Source organism: Megalobrama amblycephala, linkage group LG21 (assembly GCF_018812025.1).
Source record: "Megalobrama amblycephala isolate DHTTF-2021 linkage group LG21, ASM1881202v1, whole genome shotgun sequence".
Classification (NCBI taxonomy): Eukaryota; Metazoa; Chordata; class Actinopteri; order Cypriniformes; family Xenocyprididae; genus Megalobrama; species Megalobrama amblycephala.
In genome coordinates this window covers 16,395,959-16,422,776 of record NC_063064.1, presented here as the reverse complement: position 1 = coordinate 16,422,776, position 26,818 = coordinate 16,395,959, and the positions used below count along the sequence as shown (strand labels likewise).

General features: G+C 36.8%; 1 protein-coding gene across 6 annotated transcripts in view; it reads right to left on the bottom strand.

Moving 5' to 3' along the window:
• Positions 1–762: 762 nt before the first annotated feature.
• Positions 763–26,818, bottom strand: part of foxp4 (forkhead box P4) — a 363,043-nt gene continuing 336,987 nt past the window's right edge. For all 6 annotated transcript variants that reach the window (XM_048172845.1, XM_048172841.1, XM_048172843.1 and 3 more), the window contains 8 exons: positions 25,313–25,396; positions 20,964–21,165; positions 20,781–20,857; positions 20,418–20,519; positions 14,180–14,301; positions 12,710–12,776; positions 7,460–7,632; positions 763–6,233 (listed from right to left, as the gene is read on the bottom strand). In XM_048172845.1, coding sequence (XP_048028802.1) covers positions 6,086–6,233; positions 7,460–7,632; positions 12,710–12,776; positions 14,180–14,301; positions 20,418–20,519; positions 20,781–20,857; positions 20,964–21,165; positions 25,313–25,396 — 975 coding nt within the window. In that variant the 3' untranslated portion in view covers positions 763–6,085. The remainder of the gene's footprint in view (positions 6,234–7,459; positions 7,633–12,709; positions 12,777–14,179; positions 14,302–20,417; positions 20,520–20,780; positions 20,858–20,963; positions 21,166–25,312; positions 25,397–26,818) is intronic.

Here is a 26,818-nt window from a genome sequence, read left to right as displayed (position 1 = left end):
GTACCAAAACCTAAACTTAACAACTACCTTACTAACTATTAATAAGCAGTAATTAGGAGTTTATTGAGGCAAAAGCCATAGTTAATAGTGAGAATTGGACCCTAATCTACAGTGTGACCATTTGTTCATTGGATACTTCAGTGGGAATTTCCTTTAGGTCTTTTTATAGACCAATGAAAAAAGAAGGATTTTCATTAAACAATACTGTGGATAATTAATAATAATAATAATAATACTTAAAGGGATAGTTCACGCAAAAATCATTTACTCGCCCTCAAGTTGTTCCAAACATGTATGAATTTCTTTCTTCTGTTGAACACAAAAAGAAGATATTTTGAAGAATATCCCATTGACTTCCATAGTCATTTTTTTTTTTTTCCATACTATGGAAGTCAGTGGGGCCCATCAACTGTTTGATTACCCATATTCTTCAAAATATTATTTTGTGTTCATACAGGTTTGGAGCAACTTGAGGGTGAGTAAATGATGACAGAATTTTCATTTTTGGATCAAATATCCCTTTAATGTGAACGTCAGTGCATTTATGTTGTGAACAAATATAGCAATAGGGATATGCATTATAGATACAGTACAAAAAGGAAATGAGTGAGTGGAAATAAATTAATGGGTGACAAAATGAGAAACAAAAATTCCTTTGTGACTTAATTCATGAATCAGAGGGTTATTTAAACACATTAATATGTTAATTTGAATGAAAGTGTTAATAAAAATGAAGAAAGGAACTTACAATGCACAGCCTTAGACAGTGTAATAAGTATTTTTATTGCATTTTATAATGCCATTGTCAATAATTAGTACAGATTACATGCAACTAGACCTACTGTACAGTTTTTTATTGTCTGCATGAACAGACACAAGAAGATTCAGGTTACAAATACACAGATATATGTGTTTTTTATACAGCATGAAGAAAAACGGCAGTGACTGGCATAAACATGGTCACCGGGGGTTAGAATGACAAAGGTGGATGGCTAGTTGCCTTTTTTAAAATTTTCTATACCATTTCAAAAGCCACCACCTATTCTTCCCCCAAGTCTCATCTGAAAAAGCAAAACAAATGTAAAAAAAAATAATAAAGAGAAGTAAACAAGTTAAAATGAAACTAAAGTACATAGAAGTCACTGCTGAAAATGTACACACATTCGTAAAAATACAATGAGAGGAGAGTCGAAGTGGTAGTTCCATTTGATTGGCCGCAGAAGTTAATACCATCAGGCAAAAGCTCCCCCTGCAGGGGTCCTTTACTTAGAGAGCGGCAGCTCAAAGCTATTCATAACCAGGCAATGGAGCTCTGGGTTGTAGGGTGGATAAACATGAAATGTAAAATACCGCCGTCACCTTCGTCACACATTTGTTTGGTTACAGTTGTGGCAGACTTGATCGATTTGGAATACAGACGTCTATCCACAATCCCTTTGGTGGTCACTGAAGATGAACTGCATTTCTAAAAGCCTTTTCACAATCTTATTTGGTATGCTACTGTGGAAAAGCCACACCAAGTTCACAGCGAATGGCAAACAGTGGTCGAAAATAGCCTGCAGGACTTCATGGTCCCATTTTCAAGGGTGCAGAAAAGTCTGAAAATATAAGTAAGTCTCTCTCAATCGACAATCACCCACTGAAGAGAGCCAATCCGTGCACTTTCTCAGAGACTTTCTGTACAAATCTGGAGCGCTATTGCCTTATGAGAGACAGCTTTGAGTGCTCATGGTAAATATGAGTTGACTTTAAAGGGAGTCTGTACATATATTGGCACCTAAAGGACCAATAATTAAAAAAAAAAAAAAACACCTTAAAGTTGCTCTTTCTTATAAGCAAGAGAGGGCTACACATTTTTTTTTTTCTTCAATGTTTTTTTTTTTCTCTTTCACTGTTTTTCTGAAGTTTTGGTCCTGTCTTTTGAGAAAAGTCCTTCTGAGGTATCATTACACAATGAGTTCAACTTTTTAGTTTGTTTTCTCTCTTTTTTCCTTAAAAATGCATAAATGCACTACAGAGACAAAAAGTATCAAAATAGACCTAGCTAAGATAAATATACAAACAGGTGTGTTACCTAAACCACTTATCTAACTCTTAATCTGTCTTTTTTTTTCTCGAGATAATACACAAAAAAAAAAAAAAAAAAAAAAAAATCATCGTCCCAGACGTTTAATGACAGAAAAACTGGGGGGAAAAAAAGGAAAACAAAATTTAACCATGATACCTGCAGCACATAATATGATAAATACATACACTTTAGCATAAGCAATACAGTATAGGAATTCTGAGCTCAAAACTTTACAATAGCTAAAAAAAAAAAAAAAACAGGTGCGGAAAAATAAAAGCGAAAAGAAAACAAGTAAATGAAACACGAAAAAGAGGGAATGCCCTTCAGAGCCAAGCCGAACGGTAATATACAATAATACATCATTACAACGCGCGTAAAAGTAACGAAAGAGTCATGGCGATCACCACTGATGTGTTTCAGTCCACATCTTACAAAACAGCTTTGTTTACACACATGTACCTTAAAGCACAATTGTAGTCCATTTCGTGAATGCAGCAATTCATTTGTGAGAGTTTTTCAATTCCTTCGCAATCCTCAGTTCTTGTAGCACAAGCTCGATGGTTGTCTTTGGATATTTCGGTTTCGTTGTGCGGTAAAAATAAAGGCCTGTTTCACTAGGAGCGTGATGATCTCTCTGGGATGGTGTGTGTGTGTGCTATTTTTTCCACAGCCGTCACGAAGCTACACTTTGCATTAATTGGGAAGCGGGGTCCGTGCGAGAGTGGCCTGCGTTAATGCATTCTGCCTATCATCATTTCTGACACCCAACTGACTGGCCCATTGAGTACGCTCTAATGACCGGCCAGCTCGATGGCTCTCATTGGCCTGGCCTCTCATTATGCATGCGGAATTAGAACACACAATTAAGCCTCCGCACAGAGGACCTGTACATAGACACTATGCTAATAGATCACTTAAAGTGGGGAATATGTGATTTGGAGTAGACCCTTTTAAATATGTTGACCACTTAATGCTTCATACTTAACAGGACTCAGCATTTTTTTTTTTTTTTTCAGGAGGGGGTGGAGAGGTAGTCGTCTTTTTTTTCCCCGTTGTGTCTCGTTTATTTGTTTCCATTCATGCTAATGAATTTGGAATCGAGAGGAATCGACAAGCTCCGTTCACAGCTACGCAACAAGAATCGTATTTTGGTTTTTCCGACTTTTTTTATTTCGTGTATGAATGAAAAACTAGAAGGGATTTACACCTTTTGAATGACTATAGGTGACTTTCATTGGCCTATCTATTTTGTGAATCGTTTTCAAAAGGAGGTAGCATTATTTTTGGTTTTATTTCTTTGAAGGTGTTTCGAAGGTGTGTATGAAATGAATACACGGGTCTCGTTTGACCAGGTACGTCAGAAAGATCCTCCAACATAAAAAAAGTGGAAAATAATTACTTGAACAGTCCTGTTGTGTTTGAAATGATCCGAGTCCCTATCAGCCATCCCTTATTAGTGTGGTAAATAATACTTTAAGCACAACAAGCAAGTGCTTGCCTGCGTTTTTTGGTATTTGTCGAACTGCGTTTAATTGTGAAATACTGGTAATTGAAGTAAACCATAATGCTGAGTAATTGCTGCTGGCTTCTAGTGTCACAAAGTACATCGACTGTTATTCAAGTGCCTTTTGCATGTAAAGTCCTTCGCAATCTTAAGACTGCGTTCTCAACACTGCAATCGCCTGAGCACAAGATGGGGTAGAGAGCTTCCTTTCTCAGATCGGTAAGTGCTTTGTACATTAACTAAGGAACTGCAAGAGGCTTGTTAATACTGCTTTTTTTGCTTTTTGTTTCCTTTGCGGTTTGTTTTTTGGCCTTTAAACATGTGTAGTGTTAAGAACTCATTAGGTTAACTTATATTAAAACAGTTCTGTCTTTTTTTTTTGAACAAAAAAAAAAAGCATTTGCATTTTACACTTTGGTTTTTGGAATGCTCTGTAGTGTAAGTAAAAAAAAAAACATTTAACTGGAAAAAAAAAGGAAAAAAAAAAGGAAAAATTAAATATTCAAATGACGTATTTGTGTTCTTTTGGCCAGTTCTTTAGGAAGAAGAAATGATAAATAAAAAAAGAGTTTTTTTTTTTGGTTTACTAAATATCTCTTTGGTTACCTGTAACAAAAGTAAAATGGGGAAAAAACTAAAAAAAGCAACATATATTAAATTAAAACTCGAAATTTTGGCATGGCACTACTGAGAAAAGTTTTTTTATAGTCAGTGAAAGCAAAATCTCACATGCTAATCAGACACTTTCTACTCACACAGTGAATTGCAAATAACTTTTATATATCTAGTAACTATAGAACTTTGAACTGACAATGAAAGAGTCACTATGTTGGTTAGCCACAGTACAAATCCCCTTTGTAATAACAGCGAGAGGGGGCAAACACTGTGGTCTGAGGTATTCCGTGACCGTGTTATCTTTTACGTTAAAGCAATATTTTGTATCGCAGCTGATATCAACTGGCTACTACAGAAAATTCTGAAACGAACGAAGGAAATGCTGCAAATCTGGGAAAATAAGATCTGAAAATTTTCAAAATAAACAAATAAATGGAGCAAATTTGTGAAAAAAAGAGAGATATGAGTGCCTGTAAAGTTTTTCAGGATCGTACAGGGAGCCCTGCGACGCGTATTCCACCTCTTTAGTTTCAGCTTCTCTCTGCTATAGAAATGTTCGAGTGGTTTTGTTGCTATTTGACGTTAGATTTCATCTGTTTCGGTTTTCACTTAACGCTAAGTGCTATCCTCATTTGCTTGTGATCTAACGCTAGGTTAAGTTTTGGACTTTTTGGGGGGGTGGGGGGGTGGAGAATAAGGATTTTGGAACTTCTCTCCCAAACGTAACCCCTTTTTGGAATGATGAGAGAATAAAAAAAAACAAAAAAAAAACAAAACAATCATTAACAGAAGACATATAATAGCTGAATTACATCACAATGAAAAAATGTTGATCCTTTAGAAATAAATGACTATGAAAGTAAAACGAAATCGAAAGCTACTGCACACATATTATAATCAACAATACAGTCAATAAAGTCTCTGAGCCGGTCCTCCACACGCCTCATGTCAGTCTGGCTGTCATAACAGCACCACAGGAGAACAACAGCAAAAAAGTTCCTTTTCCTGAAATATGCCTTTTTTGGGGGTAGCAACATTTTCTACGTTTAGTCTGACAAAGAGCGATGGGGAAAAGCACGTTCCGGCAGATTCTTGTGGATACCATCAGATAAAGTTAAGGACAGCACAAGCACCCGCCGTCTGACCCGAAGCTAACGCCGCCTCGAGACAGAACGCGTCCCCCTGTTTCTCCGGTCCAGTCATGTAAGGGAGACGAAAAGAAAAGAAAAGAAACAAAGGAGTTGGCCGGGGACGCCGTTGCCAGTCTTTCAGCTTGTTTCGTTTCAGTCTTTGCCTTTGTCGAGAGTGGTGAACTTATCTGTGTGACCGCAAAGTTACTGAGTCTTACAGCATCTCCTTTGAACGAGTACAAAAATCCGGTTGAAAGCAGAAGTCATTCTGAAGATGTGTGTTTGTCATCTTTTTCCTCTCTTTTCAGGCATGTGAACATCTGTCTGAGGTAAATCACCGCTGTGTATTTATCCCATAGAAAAGCAGTGTTCTCAGGCCCAAAGAACAGACAAATTAAAGCTAAAAAGACTTAAAATAGAGAAACCTCAAGTGACTTCTGGGGGAAAAAAATGACTAAGCGTGTATACTGACGTCAGATTTCCCTCAGTAGCTTTAGATACGCTGGTCCGTACTTCTATCAGACGCAGGAGGACATGAACGCACTCAGAGGGCCTTTTTCAGGGTACTGACTGAGGAAATAAAAAACTCGAAGGGGGTGGGGGGAACATGTTGTGTGTTTTTGCATTGTGAACAGATGAGGTCTAACCCTGTTTTGGTTTTTGAAGTTGTAGTTGGTTTTGTATCTTTGTTTTCTCACTTGATCTTGAACATCTTGAATATGAGGGAGTGGTCGGGCCGGTGAGCTCTGCCTCCATCAACCCTTCCTCTTACTCAAGCTCCTCCGTGGGAAGCTCCTCCTCCATGTCGCGCTCGTCACCGGGCATGCTCAGGTTTTGAGTGACAGATGCCATGAGGGACACGGGTCTGCTGTCCTCCTCCATCTCGGCTGGCTCCTCTTTCACATGGACTTGGTGTCTGAAACAGGAATAACACACAATATGTTAGTCTTTACTAAGATTATAGAAACAGGATAATTCAAAAGAGAGATAAACCTTTAAATATGCAACACTTTTTAAAACGCTTTCAAATATTGAAATATACTTTTAAAAGAAATTTAGATATTTTTAAATTTAATTAACATTATATAATTTATAATTCATTAATGGAAAAAGATTTTATATATATATATATATATATATATATATATATATATATATATATATATATATATACCACGAAGTACCAAATATGCTAGAAACACGTAAATCATGCAACACTTGGCTAAGTGGTAATGTATGCGATTAACGCCACAAAACAGGAAGTTGTTGTAACTATATATATATATATATATATATATATATATATATATATATATATATATATATATATATATATATATATATAAAATGTTAGTATAGTATAATTATAATTTTATTAATAGAGAATAGAGATGCACTGATGCTAAATTTCTCCACCGATAGCCAATTATTCAGAATGATATCTGCCGATACCGATAGTTTGAGGGTTCTGCCTTTTATACCTTCTTTTAAATTAATAATAATTTCATTATAATTAATAATTAATCATTATATTTTGAAATAAATGCAAATAAAAACTTTATTCTCTCCATTTCATCAACTTGTTTCAGAGTAAATGGTATCAGTTATAAACAAATACATTTCTAAAATTAATATTAACACACATTAACTAAATATTTCTTAAATTTCTTAATGTTTTTAAGTCATATAATTACTATTAATATTGAACATCAAACTGGTTTCTTAGCATTTTATTTACACAAAGCACAAATTCAGTGCATTTTCCTGCCCTCTTTTGATTGACAGGATATATTGGCCCTGACTATCGGCTGTTTTTAAACTATTGGCCGATAGCCAATAGTGTGAAAATTTGCTTTTATCGGCCGATACCGATTATTGGATGATATATCAGTGTATCTCTAATTATTAATTATTAATAATTAATAAACTCCTCCTTGGTGAGCATAAGAGACTTCTTTAAAAAAAAAAAAAAAAAAAACCTTAGAGACTCCAAACCTTGTGTTACAAATTGGTTTAATTATTTTTTTTCGTTGCTGTTGTTTCATATAACTTTAGGTTATTGCTTTATTCAGTAATGAATTAATAAGTACACTACATATGAATGCACTAGCCATCAGCTGGCTGTGAGTTGACCAGTCTTACCCATACTGATGCGGAGAGAGGCCAGGGCTGCAGCTGCCGTTACTGTTGACTTGTTCAACAGTGCTGCTGACATCATCGTGGCCGACGTGCAGCATGTTGAGGCTCGCACCTGTGCTGTTGTTCATCAGGGTGGGGCTGTTCAGAAGACCAAGACTGCTCTCTGCAAGTGCAGCCTGCACACACAATTTTTAAGAATTAAGTCATTATGGAAAGTTAAGGGAGATTCGATGACAGAAATGTTGCTCTAAAATCATAAGGCATTGTTGGTGCCGCAGGTCTGAAAGGTCATTATAGTGTCCTGCACAGACAATAGTGACTTTCACAATTAGCATCCTGAGAGGATAAAATTTTATTTGACTAATTTTAAATTCTTATTAGCTATTAAACGTCTCCACTGGTCTTATAAAATGTGCTGACTGGACAGATGCAATCTGTGTGTTTTTGAGAGAAATCTGGCAGCAGTGGTGCAGCAGGTTAGTTTATGTGACCACTAGGGGTCTCCTCGCCTCCACACAACAGACCCAATTGAAACACACAACACCTCTAAAACTCTTTAGGACTTGAGATACGTTATAGTATTTGGTAATACTTCAATAATAATAACTTTTTGCTTAAACATTTTTGAAAGGGGAAAAGAAATTAAGTAAAATAGTAAAAGAAGACATGATGGTGACATTTACAGTGGGGTCCAAAAGTCTGAAAACACTAGTGAAAATGCTTCTACTTCTCATTATGTTTATATATATATATATATATATATATATATATATATATATATATATATATATATATATATATATAAAATATTGGTAATATTGTCAAATATAATTTTTAAATTAATATTTTTATGATAAATTATATTATCAGCATAACAATTTCAGTGATAAAATAATTAAATTCTAAAAATAATTTTAAATATCTTCAATTTACATAATAGCATTAATTACGTTATATTTGTATTATTTTTTATAATTACTTTGCAATTTTTTTGAATGTTCTTTTTATTTCCATTTCTATTTTTTTAAACAAAAAACAAACCCAGATTTTCTGTTAACTCCACTGTATACTCAAAATGGTTTTGTATGTATAAACAAGGTAAAAAACAAAACAAAAACAAGTTTCAAGTCAGAATGGTAGAAGTAAAAATCAATGTAAGTAAATGTTAAATTCATATTATTGCACACAGATCTACATAAACAACTGTGCATATGGATATTTTAATGCATGAGGAAAAGTGGAACGGAAAATGGTTCTGGTTGGTTTCCTTCGTCTCCCTACAGTCATTTCTGAACTTAAAAATGTTGTAGCGCTCATGCCAATTCAAACTGTCGTGACTGCCCAAAATATGCCATCGAGAGAAAGAGAGAGGGGGAGAAATGAAAGAGTTTGAGGGAAATTCATTCTGAATCTGTAGAGACTGGGTGGTGGCGAGAAAGATTATCAGGGTCACACAAGGTTTAGCTGATGTGAACCAAATAAGGGCTATTTTTTTCCCTTTAAACTATGCTTAACAGGGAGCCACCTACAATTTTTTTAAGAAAGTGGCAAAAACAGACAGATCTAATAGGTAAACATGCATAATGCCTGTTTAATGAGAAGATGACCAGGCTGAGTCACTTTTAAAAGGTCGATTTTAGGTGAGATTGAACACACAACACACTCGAGGAATTACAAATCAAAAACAGCAGAGAGCCACAGTTCTCTCACACTCTGGAAGGGCGTTGTTGTGCGCACTGTGTGTCTGCTCTTTTGTTAAAGGCTAGTTTATGTGCGGCCTTTTCAGGATGAGCAGTTCCATTTCCATAGAGATGGCCTGCGGGGTCAGAGAGGGACAAACTGGGCCAGGGCGGTGGAAGTGTGTTTGTGTGTGTGTGTGTTGGCCTGTGATTAGCTGGGCTGTTTGTTTGTCAGGCGCTGACACTGCTTGTCCTGTGAGGAGATGGATGGGCACAGACCTGACAGAGTGCCACACACGCTCACACACCCAGACCAGGACGCAAGCACAAAGGCTAACCTCCCAGATCCATCTCTGTCTCGTCACACAGTGTTCTTGGGAAAAACACACACACAAACACAGAAACACAGAGCTAGGCTCTGAAAGCTCTGAACAGGAGTCGCGGTGACACCGCAGGTTTCAGATGGATTTTCTAGGACAGACACTAATTTTATGCTGTGACCTTCATTGACAAATATTTGACGCTATAAATCACATATGGCTGGCTGGGAGCGCGTGTGCGATGGAGGGAGGAGAACGGAGGAGGTTTGGGAGAAGCAGCTAATTAGAAAAGGAAATTGTTATCAGTGCCCTTGTGTGCTTCATCTGGCCTGATCTGTTCAGGATTCCCACACTTTCTGAGGAATACATTTTCCAAGATGTTTCCAGTTGTATAAAATCACTTAATTCATTCAGACTGATTCACTAATGAATCCTTTAGACTAATTCGTTGAAAAGAACTATTCACTCACACATCAGATCTTACTATGGCAACTTTTACTCTACCCAAGGCAATGCTTAGGGAGCAAAATATTTTAGACCTTTAGAAAAATGTATATTAATATTTAGAAATTTCCATGACTTTAAAGATTTTCAAATGCAAATACAAATTCAGACTGATTTGCTCATGAATCATTCAGACCGAACACTGAACTGGTTCTACAAATGAACTGAAATCAAAGGCTTTAAAAGAACAATTCTCTCACAGAGCAGACAATCAAAAGTTTTATTTTACCTAAGTGCAATATTTCAATCAACAAAAAGTTAGGAGAACAGTCTAACTAGAAAAATGTAGTCATATTCAGAAACGACTATGACTTTTAAAGATTTCACGATTTTACATGTCCAGTCCAGTTGTTAGTACGGAGCCCCGGACTTGAAATGCAGAAAAAAAAAACGATTTAATTCCCTCAATTTGCTAAATTGTGCACGCAATTTACTTTCGTTCCCTCGATTTGCTAAATTGTGAGCACGATTTACTATTTAGTTCCCTTGATTTACTATTTCGTTCCCTCAATTTGCTAAACTGTGTGCACAATTTACAACTTCGTTCCCTCGATTTGCTAAATCATGCACACTATTTACTATTTTGTTCCCTCGATTTGTTAAATCGTGAGCACGATATACTATTTCGTTCCCTTGATTTACTGTTTTGTTTCTCTGATTTGCTAAATCGTGCGCAAGATTTACTATTTCGTTCCCTCGATTTACTGTTTTACTATTTCGTTCCCTCGATTTGCTAAATCGTGAACACGATTTACTATTTCGTTCCCTCAATTTACTGTTTTACTATTTCGTTCCCTCGATTTGCTAAATCGTGAACACGATTTACTATTTCGTTCCCTCGATTTACTATTTCGTTCCCTCAATTTGCTAAATCGTGAACACGATTTACTATTTCATTCCCTCGATTTGCTATCGTTGCATGATTTACTATTTCGTTCCCTTGTTTCTATTTAGTTTCTCGATTTGCTAAATCGTGAACACGATTTACTATTTCGTTCCCTCATTTATTTATTTGCTATTTTGTTCCCTCGATTTGCTAAATCTAGCATGATTTACTATTTCGTTCCTTGATTTACTGTTTTGTTTCTCGATTTGCTAAATCGTGAACACGATTTACTATTTCGTTCCCTCGATTTACTATTTTGTTTCCTCGATTTGCTAAATCGTGAACACGATTTACTATTTCGTTCCCTCGATTTACTATTTTGTTTCCTCGATTTGCTAAATCGTGTGCACGATTTACTATTTCGTTCCCTCGATTTGCTAAATCGTGAACACGATTTACTATTTCGTTCCCTCAATTTACTATTTTGTTCCCTCGATTTACTATTTTGTTTCCTCGATTTGCTAAATCGTGAACACGATTTACTATTTCGTTCCCTCGATTTACTATTTTGTTTCCTCGATTTGCTAAATCGTGTGCACGATTTACTATTTCGTTCCCTCGATTTACTATTTTGTTCCCTCGATTTGCTAAATCGTGAACACGATTTACTATTTCGTTCCCTCGATTTACTATTTCGTTCCCTCGATTTACTATTTAGTTCCCTCGATTTGCTAAATCGTGAGCATGATTTACTATTTCATTCCCTTGATTTACTATTTTGTTCCCTCGATTTACTAAATCGTGAACACGATTTACTATTTCGTTCCCTCGATTTGCTAAATCGTGTGCATTTAGTTCCCTCGATTTACTATTTCGTTCCCTCGATTTGCTAAATCGTGAGCATGATTTACAATTTCATTCCCTTGATTTACTATTTTGTTTCCTCGATTTGCTAAATCGTGTGCACGATTTACTATTTCGTTCCCTCGATTTACTATTTTGTTCCCTCGATTTGCTAAATCGTGAACACGATTTACTATTTCGTTCCCTCAATTTGCTAAATCGTGAGCATGATTTACTATTTCGTTCCCTTGATTTACTATTTTGTTTCCTCAATTTGCTAAATCATGTGCACAATTTACAATTTCGTTCCTCTGAGTTGCTAAATTGTAAGTATGATTTACTATTTCGTTCCCTCGATTTGCTAAATCGTGAGCATGATTTACTATTTCGTTCCCTTGATTTACTATTTCGTTTCCTCGATTTGCTAAATCGTCTGCACGATTTACTATTTCGTTTCCTCGATTTGCTAAATCATGTGCACGATTTACAATTTCGTTCCTTTGAGTTGCTAAATTGTAAGTATGATTTACTATTTCGTTCCCTCGATTTGCTAAATCGTGAGCATGATTTACTATTTCGTTCCCTCGATTTACTGTTTCGTTCCTTTGATTTGCTAGATCATGTGCACGATTTAGCAAATCGAGGGAACGAAATAGTAAATCGTGCGCACGATTTAGCCTACTATTTTTTTCCTGCATGTCATGTGCGGGGCTCTGTAAAAAAATCATTTCTATTCAGATCATTTTGGCTAATGAATCATTAAGAATGATTTAACCAGTTTGACCAAATCATTGAAAAGAACCAACTCAAATGAATGAATCACTCACATTTAAGGCACTATGGCTTGCTAGCAAGTTTTGCACAACCCAAAGAAATATTTAACAGATTAAATATTTTAGTGTGCAACATACAACAAAGTAAATAAATAAAATACATTTTTTTTTTTTTTTTTTAAATTGTGATTTCTACATCTTAATATATCCAGATACATTTCCCCATCATTTGCAATAACAACGGATGTGTGCGGATGAATGTATAATGGTGTTGATTTGATGTACTGAAAGCGCACACACACACTCACCTGATAGCTGGCATTAAGGGAGCCAAATCCCAGCCCAGAAATCATATTCTTCACAAGAGTGGGACTTCTGAGAAGGAGAAGAAGAAAGAGAGGGCGATTAAGTACATGTGTGGATTACGACAAAACACAGCTGACCAAAGTCTGCGTTAAAAAAGCTCCTAAACCCATGAAAAACGCTGAAGCACTATTCTATTTACAAAAGATAAATAGAAAACTTAAACAATAGAGTAACACATGCATTCTGACACAGCATAACCTGCACACACACTACTGTTTGTTCGCTTTTGTGTCTGTGCGCTACAGGGCTGAAATCTGGCGGGCAGGCCGTCGGCTGGGTAATTTGCCGTCGTCTCTCTGGCAGAGCTTGAGACGGCGTGTAACATCTGTTTGTACAAATGCAAGCAGGCACGCTTTTCTGCTGTGCATCTGCTCACAATGTACCCTAAACAGTGTAGACACAGACGGGAAAAACACACAGGCGCACAAACACACACGCATGCACTGCCAAACACAAGCAGGCGAGGCACAAAAGAGACCTTTGTGCTTTTGACTAGAGAGTCAGTAATAGGGTAATGATGGGAAGCCCATTAGGGTAATCATACATGCCAATAACGATTACAGCCCCACTTACAGAGCAGACCTACAAGCTTATGCTTTAGCTACAGGAATAAAGCCTGTTTTTGGGACTTCTAAATAAATAGTCTTCACTTAAAGAGTGCTCTTTTAATCCAGTGTTTCGCAGGTTATTGTGATTTGTATGACTTTGCACAGGCTCCTATTTCAGTCTGTAAAGCTACAGAAATTCTGAGCAGGCTTTTTTAAGCGAGCCAAGAGTGGCGGCACAATCATTTGATATCAGTGATATCAATGATGTCATTGATTAATCATTAAGAACTACAGCAGAGCGGATGATTTTTAGTGAATAGTGATTATATTTCAGTTTGTTTGCGACAACACTACACTGTAAAAAACTGAATATGTAACTTTACTACAAATGTATATATTTTTTTGAAGTAAAAACTATAAATTACCATATATTTTACAGTGAAAAAAGGACTGTGTTCCAGAAGTCCCTGCATGACATCGTATTATATTTTGTATAAATAATTTTAATTACATTAGGGTGTTTTGTTACATTTTATGTTATTTAGTTATTAAGGTATATTGCATTATTTTAGTATTATGTTTGTTATACCGGTCTCATACCCGTCTATAATGAGTGCTGACCATGTTTTATGGATAGGATTCAAGTATATGTATATTAACATGCTATCACTTAATGTATAGATTCAGAAGACTTGGAATATAGTGCATATAGACCACTTTTATGGACCTTTTATGATCATTTTTTGATAATTTTGGAGCTTGACAACACCAGTCCGCATTCACTTTTACCATCACAAGAGTGAAAATCAATGACAGAATTTTCACTGTTGGGTGAACAATCCCTTTAAAGGTGAGTCTACGTACCCGGTCATCTTTGGTGGTCTCCTCTTTTGGTATTCCACTTCGTCCACGGTCCAAACAGCACCCTTGACGTTCTCGACCCGCACAAAGCACTTGTGCAGACTCAGGTTATGGCGCACAGCATTCTGGGTAATACAAAGAAGACAGAGAGCAAAAAGAAGTAGTCAGTTTGCCGTTCAAGCCACGACTCTACGCCGTAGGTATCTTAAGCAGAATCGCGACCGCGTCGCTGTCATCGCTGGAAATGCAATTATAGCGAGGCCTGATATAAACAGCCTTTAATAATGGCATAAATCTTATACCTGCTTTCTAATTAAAAGAGCGCACGTGATGATGAGCACAAAAGATTGTACGGCTCAGACGGGGACGTGTCGACTGAGCATATCTCTCCATCTCGAACCCGTTCCCCCGCCCGCACCATCTCACAGACACACACAACCAATTAAGTGCACATTCTACCAAGGGGAAGTGACAATGTGGTGCCACACCATCATAACAGTGGGAGTTTGAAAAAAACTCCATCTTTGAGAGCAGAAAAATAAGAAACGATGCGCCCTATCCCCCCACCACCATCAGCAAACCCACCCCCTGCTTTTTTTATTTTAAATTTCACTAATCAGCCACTATCTAGAATAACACCCCCAAGGGAGGTCCCTTCCTTTTCATCTGCTATTTGTAGTTTGTTCATGCCCAATTTCATTACCAATTTTAATTCGTGTATAATTAAATCCTGTGTATTTTTTCCGACGCACTCTTTTTTTTTCCCCGAATCCATGAGGGAGGGACTGCTGATGCCGGAATCACTCCTAACCATAATTACAAGTGCCATAATCAGGCGAGGCCTCCCTCCTTTGAATAAATTTCCCCGTGCAGGAGCGATGATGCTTAGTTTTGCAAATGAGTATGACCCCAATTTCAGCCTGCCACCTCACCGATTTTATTTGCATTCCCATCCGTGATGAAAGACTAATTCTCCCAGTTAAAACATTAGCAGCAATTTAAAGGGGGTCAGCCTCTGCAGACATAAACAAAATGCCCGCCTCTGTGTGTGTGTGCGCGCGAGCGGGCGAATGAGTGACTGGAGGGGTGGCGGCTATATTAGAAAGATGGCACGCGTGATGCGGATGTCAAACGGGTCTCTGTTCCTTTGGTGACTGCGCCCACATGAAGAGGGGCGACACTATGGTCACCATCTCAGCCTAGAAATGAACAGCGACAGTGAATGTACAGTAAGTACTGTATAGCTCAAAATGGTGTTTGCAATCCATTTTACTTCTGCAATTCAGAGTGAAACAGGATATTCAGATTTTTCAATAAAGACTTTTTTGAAAAGAAACACTCATACGACCAGAAACGTGTATTAAGAAAGTAAATTTCAGACACAGTGGGCTTAAAAACTACACAGTCTACCAAGGACACCAAGACTCATTCTAGATACTTGTAGCCTTGTACAAAAGAAAGTACAAGTGTACCAACGGAATGAAATATGTCCTGCAGATGCCAGAATAAATCCTCCACTGAGGAAGAGAGTATAAGAACAAAAATCAGCCTTTAATATTCTTTACAAGAACAAGGCTCAGAGAAATGATCAGTGTGGGTTACAAACATTTCCCACTTTAAATACATGATCATTAGTTAAATTCAGAAAAGCTTAATGGAAAGAAAGGTGCTAAAAATAAATCTGTTTAGAGCTGGGTCATTCTAAGAAACAAATGTCTGTTCCTGTTTGATAATGAAGCACTTTTTGAGCTTTCTATGAGACACATTATGTTTTGAGCTATTAATAGAGTAGCTCATTACTTTAAAAGGGATAAAATATGATTCTAACAAGGTTGGTACTATATATATTGTAATATATACACACTACCATTCAAAGGTTTAGGGAAGGTAAGACATTTATAATGTTACAAAAGTTTACCATTTCAAAAAAATGCAACTTTCTATTCCTTAAAAAAATGGTAAATGAAAAAATAGTAAAAATTTATCATAGTTTCCACTATGTATAAGTAGCACAACTGTTTTGAACATTGATAATAACAATAATTTGTTTCTTGAACACTAAATAAGCATATTGATTTCTGAATTATAATGTGACTGAAGACTGGAGTAATGGGTGCTGAAAATTCAGATTTGCCATCACAGGAATACATTTCATTTTAAAATATATTAAAACAGAAAACAGATTTTAAATTGAAATAATATTTCACAATATTACTGTTTTACTGTATTTTTGGTCAAATAAATGCAGCTTCAGTGAGCATAAGAGACTTCTTTCAAACACACACACACACACACACACACACACACACACACACATACACATATATACATATATACACATATATATATATATATATACATATATATATATATATAAACTTATATATTTGGTTTTCATCATAACTGATTCCTTTTTGCTAATATAGCAAGGAGGTAGAAAATGTGTATAATAACAGTAAAAGTTAGCATCAGCCCTTCATTGTTCAAGTAATTGTTCAAAGTAATATATATGAGGGACACAAATAGCACCAGTTTTGTAGAATGACCCAGCTGGTGTCCATCTTGTGAAAAAGAGCTGCCCTCTAACTGATCAATGACTTCCCCCTACTCTCTGGACCTGACTTTTCATAAAATATAGATGGCCATTAAGAGCACCGGAGAACATGCATCTCCATTTCTATATTTAATACCGGGCCAAATGACTAGCAAGAGAGGAAGACGAGTGAGAACGTGCAGTTATTAAAATAAAAAAGAAAAGAGAGAGAGTGAGAAAAGGTACTGTATGAGAAAAAAGAAAACTGGCTCTGGTGGAGGAGGAAAAGTAGACGGATCCATTAATTGTTAAATTTCATAAAAGTGAAATGAGTCGTTAAAGATATTCCTGCCACTTTCACCTCCTTCCCCTCAACTCTCACTGGCTAAGCTCACTAACTGCTCTTGGGTGTCGCTGCGGTTCAAGACTATTAGCTCGCTGTTCTGTCTCGGTGCCCTCAGCCGCCTTGGGTCCCTCTCTCACCTCACCTTCTCCGTTTCTGTCCCTACTTCCTCTCCTCCAGAGGCTCAGGCACACAAATGAGCCTTGGGCCAGTGTTGGCTGAATGTGGGGCAGCACCTACTCAGACCAGGCTTCAGGCTGTAGGCCACGTGAATGGCTAATGAGGAGACAGACTGACAGGAAGCGATCTACTCTACGCGGTGTCCGTTTCCTCTCTTCGGCCTGACAGCACCTTGCCAAGCTCCTAGTCCACAGGGGGAGAGGGAGGACGGGAGGTGCTGGGAAAGAAGGCATGTATTAGCACATCTTTCTGAGGGGCGAACTAATGGTTAAGCAGGGTGATGAGGAGATAGCCCGCTAAATGGGACGGTTACATGGTCGGCCTGGGCCTTTAATGACAGCTCTGCTCTTCACTTTAGACAGAGAGAGAGAGAGAGAGAGAGAGAGAGAGAGAGAGACAAGACAAAATTTAAAAAAAAAGTTAAACATATGGTCACTGAGAAAGAGTTATTATTGTTGTTGTTATAAAACATTAATAATAATTTCAAAATTATTATAATTATTTTTATTATTAAACTTTCATAAAGGTACATTTAGATAAGTTAAACATGAATAACATAGATAAAATGTTGAGCATAGGGTAATTGAGTTATTATTAATATTAATACATATTACATTTTCATAAAGGTATGCTTAGATAAAATTTTGAACATTTGGTTATTGAGTTATTATTATTATTATTATTAATATGATAACATTAACATTTAACATTTTGTAAAAGCAAGTTTACATAAGTTAATCATGGTTATTGAATACAAGTTAAAATATAATAAAGATTATAATTACAGAAACTCGTATTCAATATTAATTTTTAATTTTTTTTAATTAATTTTGGTAATTAACATTATTATTATTAATATTAATACATATTATTATTACATTTTCATAAATGTATGCTTAGATAAGATAAGATTGAGTTATTATTATTATTATTAATATAATGATTTTAACAAAGGTATGTTTAGGTAGGTTAAATATATGGATACTAAATAAGAGTTGTTCTCCTTATTTGTTAATTTTATTATTAATTATCATTAACATTTTGTTAAAGCAAGTTTACATAAGTTAAATATGGTTATTGAATAAAAGTTATAATAATAATAATAATAACAACAAAGATTATAACAACAAACTTTTTCAATAACCATATTGATTTAATTAATTTGAAATGTTTTCATTATTTTTTAATATTTATTCCTCTCTTTTTTTCCTATTAGGCCTAAAATTTTGGTCTTAAATTGTACAACACTTTGGTTCAACTTCTGTTGTTTAAATGTGCTTTATGAAGTTGTCCAGACCAATAAGGAAGATAACTGGAAAATCATTGAAAAGTGTTCACTTTATAATAATAAAATATGCACACTCAACACCCATATATTCATTCATTGATGTCTAGTATCAGCTCTGCCCTCCATGGGTGGCATGAAACAGAGCGTCATGTGGTTAAAGCAGCTGATTGGACATCAAAGCTTGGGGTGGAACACACAAAGGAGGAAGAGGGAGCAGGATGACAGCAGCGGGTTCACAGGGACCAGGTACTGTGCTCAGGGGAGAGCTGTGCTCCTGTGGTGGGCTCCAGTGGAGTGTGGCATGTCGGAGCTGGTCAGGAGATGCGGAGCTGATACAGAGCTGGCTCCTGACCAGTGGGGCGCATGCTAATCAGCTAGTCCAAATTAAACTGTCTGATAAGAGTTACAATGCTGCGTGCCCATGAACTAATAAAACAGAGACTGTGTTGGCATATGCATACACATAGAAACAGCAGTCAGCCATTGGCTATGCAAAGACTGATTAAATTTCCAGTATTTTGCCACTTTTTGGTGAAAGTTACAGTACGAAGTGCAAAGGAAATGGGGTCGAATGGACTCGGTTGAGTCAGACTTGAACTTCCTGCTTCCACCTACCAAACACCAGTAGGCAGGCCGACGCCACATAACACAATCAAAACAATGAGGAGAGCACATCAGGACACCAAAAAAGCAAAGAAAAACAGATCTGAGAATGGCCGGCTCGTAACATGGCTGTCTGGGTGATGCCAGGCGTCATTAATAACCTCACTGTTATTGGAGCTCTACAGAAGGCCGTATCTCTGTTGTACCCGTTGTACCCATTGGCACAGAGGGAGGATTTATTGTTGTTTGGGTCATGTTGAACAAAGGACTGTGTCCGTTGCTCTGTTTTTATGTCTGTGAGTCATTGCCAGGAGGTAAGCATAGGCAAGCATGCTCTTCTAAACATTGAACGCTATAGACTGATAGTTTCTAAACGTATAAAGACCTGTTCAGATGATGTGAGTAACTGACATAAAACATTCACAAACTCTCCAAACTGAGTTCAATGGCAAAATTTCATCAAATGTTTCAATACTTTTTAATTGTTTGGTGTTTATATATATATATTTGGAGGGGTTTTGGTGCAAAACAACAGCTGGTTAGCATTAGCAAATTTCTATATTACCAGCCATTTAAAACTAGCAGTGCACAAAATTTATGATATCATTCAAAAGTTTAGGGGTGTTAAGGTTAAAAAAACAATGCATTTGAAAGAAGTCTCTTATGCTTACCAAGGCTGCATTTTTTATCAAAAATACAGTAAAAACAGTAATATTGTGAAATAATACAATTCAAAATAACTGATTTCTATATTAATATATTTTAAAATGTAATTTTCAGCAGTCATTACTCCGGTTTTCAGTGTCACATGACCCTTCAGAAATCATTCCAATACTGATTTGGTGCTCAAAAAAAAAAAAAAAAAAAAAAAAAAAAAAATATATATATATATATATATATATATATATATATATATATATATATATATATATATATATTATTATTATTATTATTATTATCAATGTTGAAAAAGGTTGTGCTGCTTAATTTTTTTTTTTTTTTTTTGGAATCTGTTTTTTTAAGGATTCTTTGTTCAATAGAAAGTTGAAAATAATCTATTTTATTTGAAATATGTCTTTGAAAAATGTCTTTAATGGCAATTTTAATCAATTTAATGCATCCTTGCAGAATAAAATAAAAATAAAACTATTACCCCAAAGCAGTATTTATAGGTATGTCCAGTTCTAGCCAATCACCTGCTGTTGTGATGAATAGGAATGCTAACATATATCTTCAAGTATTAACAGGCATCCATGGTGCAAAATATTGACTTTTTCATCTGAAGGGACATTACCTTCCATGTTGCTGTGTTTCTCCTGAAATAGGCGAACATTCGTGTAAACCAGTTATAGATCTCGTTTAGAGTCAGCTGTCGGTCAGGGGCTTCCAGAATGGCCTGGTGAATAAAGAGAAGAGAGAGCGGAAGAGAGAGAGTGAGCAGGTGTCAAGAGGTGATTCAAATGGCTGTTATTAGTGAGACATTAGCTGATGGACTGTTTCCAGACAGGCAGGCAGTGCATTATGGATAGTGCCACGTGTTTCAGCATGACTGACACAGAGCTAAGAGATGCGCATAAATCCTTAGTTACCAGCACACACCTTTGAACTCCGCTAAAGTGCACTGGAGCACAGAGCGCACTGTCCGGATCTGACTTACGTGTCGTATGAGGGAGGCGTAGGTGAATGGAGGCCTGACATCAGCGTTTTTGTAGAATTCACAATTCTGTGCAAGTTCTGTAACAGACAAAATCAGGCATAATTATTTTATTTAGATTTTAATGTTGTAGAAATCGATACGTAGAGCGTGATGAGCTGTATTTTGTGAGGTTGGGACACTGACCCGAAGCGATGGGGGTGCAGAACTTGTCGGAGTTGCGCCGACGGATGGGTCCGACTCCGTGCAGGCTGGAGGAGCTGATGACGGAGGGTCCCTGCCTCATGGGGGTGATGGGAGTTGCGGCGGAGGTGGGGGGATGAGGCAAGCCCTCAGGAAACCCCTCACTTTCTCTTTTTGACAGCGACACGCTAGAGGCCAGGTTCAGCTAGACGAGAGGAAACAGAATTGAAATTTTATTTACAATAAAAAAGACCAATTACAATTATTTGTTATACTAGTAGTATATCACACTATATAAAATAAATAAATACACTTAAAAATTGAGGATTAAGCTGGCTAGCAAATTTCTATATGACCAGCCATTTAAAACTAGCAGTATATTTTGACTTTTTTTTTTTTGCAAGCACCATATAAATCACAAGATGTATGCTACCATTCAAAAGTTTGGAGTTGGTAAGATTTGTTTAAATGTTTTTGAAAAAAGTCTCTTAGGCTCACCAAGACTCCATTTAACTGATCAAATATACAGTAAAACTGTTATATTGTGAAATATTATTAAAATTTTAAATGAGTGTTTTGTATTTTAATACATTTTAAAATGTAATTTATTTTTGTGATGGCACAGCTGAGTTTTCAGCATCATTACTCCAGTCTTTAGTGTCACATGATCCTTCAGAAATCATTCTAATGACGATTTGGTTCGCAAGAAACATTTCTTATTATTATCAATGTCGAAAACTTTTGAGCAGCTTCATATTTTAGTGGAAACCACAACATTTTTTTCAGGATTATTTGATGAATAGAAAGTTCAAAAACATTTAAAACAGCATTTAATTGATATAGAAATATTTTGCAATATTATAATTGTCTTTACTGTCAATTTTGATAAAATTAATGCTTCCTTCCTAATATTTATTTAAAAAATAAAATAAAAATTCCTACAGACCTCAAACTTTTGATGAAACTAATGATATCAAATTAAATATACACAACATCAAAATTCACTCAAAAATACTGCAAAACCAATGTCTAAATGTTTATTATCCAATTACAAGGATGTTGGCATGACTTATAATAATATTAATTATATAATTTTTTTAATAAATATATTCTTAGTAGTACATAACATATTTATTAGGGATGCACCGATACCATCTTTTAAGGAACGATACTTTTTTTCTAGTACTAGCCGATACCGATACTGATGCCTATACATTTATTAATTTTTTTTTTTTTTTTTTTGGTGATGTGGCAGTTTTCCAAGCACAACACAATGAGACTAATGAATGTAGGACAGCTTCTTTATTATTACAATGAAAAAAGTAATAATTTTTATGTGCGTATCACAAACTTAAAGAACAAAAATTTCACAGTGTCCAATAACCTTCAAAGGGCATACAGTAATTACCAATATATATAATTGTTGTTATATAAAAAGAAATTTACAAACAAATTACAAACAATACAACAAATACTATAGAGATACAAATTAAATAAACTTGTTTTCCAGATACAGTAGGTTTATTTACCATGTATACATTTATTTAACATATTTTGTTGTTTTATTAACATTAACGACAAATATAGGCTACGGTCCCTTTAAGACCGAATCCATGGATACTGAAACATCCTGTTTTCACCCAAATGTTTACGTCGACTTAAGCCATAACAGACTGTGTTTACGTGAGATACTCCACACCATGGACATTTTGACAACTATGTGTGCATTTGGCCATTCAGGCACGAGGAGAACTGATCGCGCGCTGTCTGAGAGAACTGGGATCGCGCGCAAGAAACAGAGAGAGCTCGTGCGAGACAGAGAGCGCTTCTGGTCTGCGTCATTCAGCGCGATTCCGCCTATCCCGCCTTCACTAATCGATAACGAATTGTGATTGAAAGCATGCAGTTTGCAATGTGTGGGTTGTCATCATTAATTTTGAAGTATTTCCACCCCTCTGAGGCTGCTGCCGCCGCCGGTGTCTCTGCACGGACAATTCTGTCACGTCACGTGAGGTCTTTGGTATCAGGGGTATTTTTACGAGTACGAGTACAAGAGCTTGGTATCGGTATCGATGCATCCCTAATAGTTATAATATAAAATATTTGTTGTGTATATGTAATTGTAATATATGTAATATATATAAAAATATATGTAATTTCACAAAATACGCTTCTATATGTATATTTGTATGCCGAAGAATGAGTTGTATTCAGCATATATGTACTGTTGTTTACCTGCATTTGTTTTTTTGTTTTTTTTGTTTTTTTGTTGTTGTTGACAAAATAATAATTCATGCAGGACACTATAGTTCATTTATGTAAGTGAGGATAGCAAAATAAAGTAAACTGACATAACCAAAAATTCTTCATACAGTGGACTACCAGTAAAATTGATCAAAATTTGTAACCAAAAATGATTCAGACCAAAAATTGCTTAAGTGTTATCTGACATAATTAAGATTTTTTTCTGACACAGTTTATCTCTGAGATCTTGTCATATTTTATTACCATTTTTTTAACTATAGTGAATAAACTCTATCAATAAATGAAATGTTCAAGGTGTCTGAATAAATTTTGGTTTGACTGTACATAAACCCCAAAACAAAAATAATGACAGTGCAAAATCATAAATGTCTGTCTCCCTCTGTCTGGCACACATTAAGTCTCCGCACAGCCTTGATTCTAATTCGCATCATCTTCGTGTTGTACAGTAATCTCCAACAGTGCAATTACAAACCAGGAAATATAATCATCGTCAAATTGTCATTGGTCTCCCGCTGCGAGAAGCACATCCTGCGATCCATGCCAGCACATCCATGCCAAAAGCAGTTGGCACAGTGACTCCATTATAAGATGATCCCGTTCACCCGGTGAAATTCAAACAAAGCACCCCGCAAATCATGTTTCTCAGACACACGCAGGCACAAACGAGGCTCCTCGGTGACACAATGTCTGCAATTAAAGCCACACAAGAGGAGCAAAACAAAGCGATACATGGTAGGAGGGGGTAAAACAACAATCTGGCAACAAACAACGCTTGCGGTTACCCGCCCTCATTGTGGCCCTGCTCTGCCCAATTAGCTTCGGCGGGCACAGAGCGCTAGGAAACAGCTTTCCCCATCGCTCAGGGAGTCTTTTTCGGGGTTGCTTGTTTTGCTCTAATTAAAACCATCATGTGCACGTGTGAGCAGCGAGAGATAGAGCGAGCGAGAGGAGGGGTGGGCGTAGCGGGGTTGAAGCTAATATGGCGAATTAAACAGTGCCAGCCCTCTTTTCTCTCTATTCTCATTGCCACAGGAGCCAACCTGGCCCATCTCCAGTAATTAGGGGAGCAAAATGGTTTAACAGGTACTTAATTAACGGTGGAGCCATGCCAGTTTGCTGTGCCAAACACCCAACGATCTTAATAGCGGTCAATGCCACACACACGTTTGAGCTTGTGCTAAGCTCCGCCCTAATGCTCACCCTTACCACTTAATGCTAATTCTTTCTCTTGATCACACTCACAATTATCATTTTTTCATTCTCTCTCTCCCTCGTTTTCATCTAGGTGGCTCGGCCCGGCCGCGGTCACCGTTTCCCATTACCGTCTAATGGCAGCTGATCTGGAGAATTTGTCTCCAAACAGGAGACGCGGCCTACTTTCGTCCTCCGCCTTCATTTATATCCCCTCAAATTAAGACACTCCACCTCTAATTGACAATTAATTTCAACATCTTCGTATTTTAATAAGACTCCTCATCAATCTCAGCATGAAATATTCATTAGATTCCTAATAATTGCACAGCCAGCTGGTGGCTTGAGGGGGAAATGCATTGTGATGTCTGCGTTATGAAGCAGCGATGTGAAATATCGAGTAAGTCCAGCCCAAAACGCTCACCGTTTATACCGTGGCATGTAAATACAAGCGTCTTTAAGTACGCAAACATTCTTCTAAAGTGGATTGGAGGAAAACAGGCCAGATGTAGCTGCTACAAAGAGAACTCAATCTGTAAGAGTCCATCATGACTCTTGAGTTGAAGTGTAAGAATGTAAAGTCCAAGAATAAGGTGAACAGGTATGAGTATTCACACACGTACGAGTCTGCAGTGAGACTATAGAGTTTAGCTGCTCTCCAGGAACACAATCCAAGCACACACACACACAGAGAAGGCGGCAGATAAATATTCAGCACTTCCTCCTTTCTCCAACAGAGAGCGCTCTTTAGTGCCTCACACAGTTGATTCACTGATCATACTGTGCGCAGAACAGTTATATTTACATGCAAAAAATACTGAGAGACATGCAATCAAAATACAAGTGATCAGAGGACATAATAATGAGATGGTAGAAGGTAAAGGTTATGAACTCACAGGTTGGTTGAAAGGCTTTGGCTCTGATGGACGCATGTGCAGGTGGGTCATCATGGCCTGCAAACGCTCGCTCTCTTTGGCCAGCTAGATAAAACACATATACACACACATTAGAAAAAGAGCCACATGCTGTTTTTTTTACATAGACCAAATACATAAAGGTGAAGTTTTTACACGTTTCCATGTTTAATATTCAGAGACAACGATAAGCAAGCCATTTGTACACTGATTTCTTCAAAAGTGTAATGCTATCAAAACATCCAACCAGCCTGACACAGCAATTGCATTACTGATGATGAATACAGTACAATAAATAAGAATAAAAAAAAAATGTATATACAATAAAAGGTAAAAAAAAAAATATATATCATACAGGCGATACAACTTATGTTATATAAATTAAATATAAAAATAAACAAAAATGAATAATTATTGAATATATATACAATTTAATGTTATCCTTTTACTTTCAATAGCATTTAATATAAGACTTCTTGACTTTTCAATAAGACAAAATATTGTCTAACTTGACTTCATTTATATATGCTGTTTTTGTTTCACACTGTGTTTTCGTTATACGCAGCTGCTAAAGCTTTGGCAGCGCAAATGTACAATTATTTGTCATGCCAATACAGCACATTACAAGCGGAGTGTCGTCATAGTGTGCGTCGCTCTTGTGGGCGCCGCTGAGAGAAGGAGGGAGAGACTGTAGATATTCTCTTGTGAGAATAATTTTGCATTCTGCCTGTTAACTGAGTCAGCTCACAGGGATGTTGACATGCCGTTTCACAGCTCTTGATACCTCCGGGAGAAAACAGCTCTCTCACCGTCCTTCTTCCCTCTCTTCCCCTTTCTCTCAATTGCTGCATCTCTTTCAGAGACACTTGCCCTGTAACCACACTCGTCCTCGTTTGACATTCCTAACCGCCATTTAGAGGAAGTGTGGAGGCAGCTGGCCCCTCTTAATCAGGGGGCGATAAACTGCCTCAAAATGCTCCAAGACTGGCACCATACAGTTTAGTGGCACCAAAAGTGCCATTTTTTCACTCACTCTCTCTCTCACACACACACACACACACACACACACACACACACACACACACACACACACACACACACACACACGTATATTATATAATAAAACCTAATTTTCTTCTGAAGAAAATTTCAGTCATGCAAACGTCAGACTATTCTGGCCGGTTGCTAGGCTATTCTGGGTTGTTGCTAGAGCCTTGCTAGGTGGGGTTTAGGGTGGTTATAGGACATTGCTAGGGTTACTGGATTGTTTCTAGGGTGTTCTGAGTGCATAGAGCATAACTGGGTTTTTGGCAGGGTGTTCAGGGCAGTTTTGCCAAGTCCCTGGTTTTCCCGCAGAATTAGGCTACTTTTAAGTTGTTGCCGCAGGAAAATTCCCCAATTTCCACCACAGTACGTACAATTTTGCCACTTCAACATCCCCAGTGGTACAAATTCAGTGGAGAATTCGGCCACCCGATTGAGAAAATC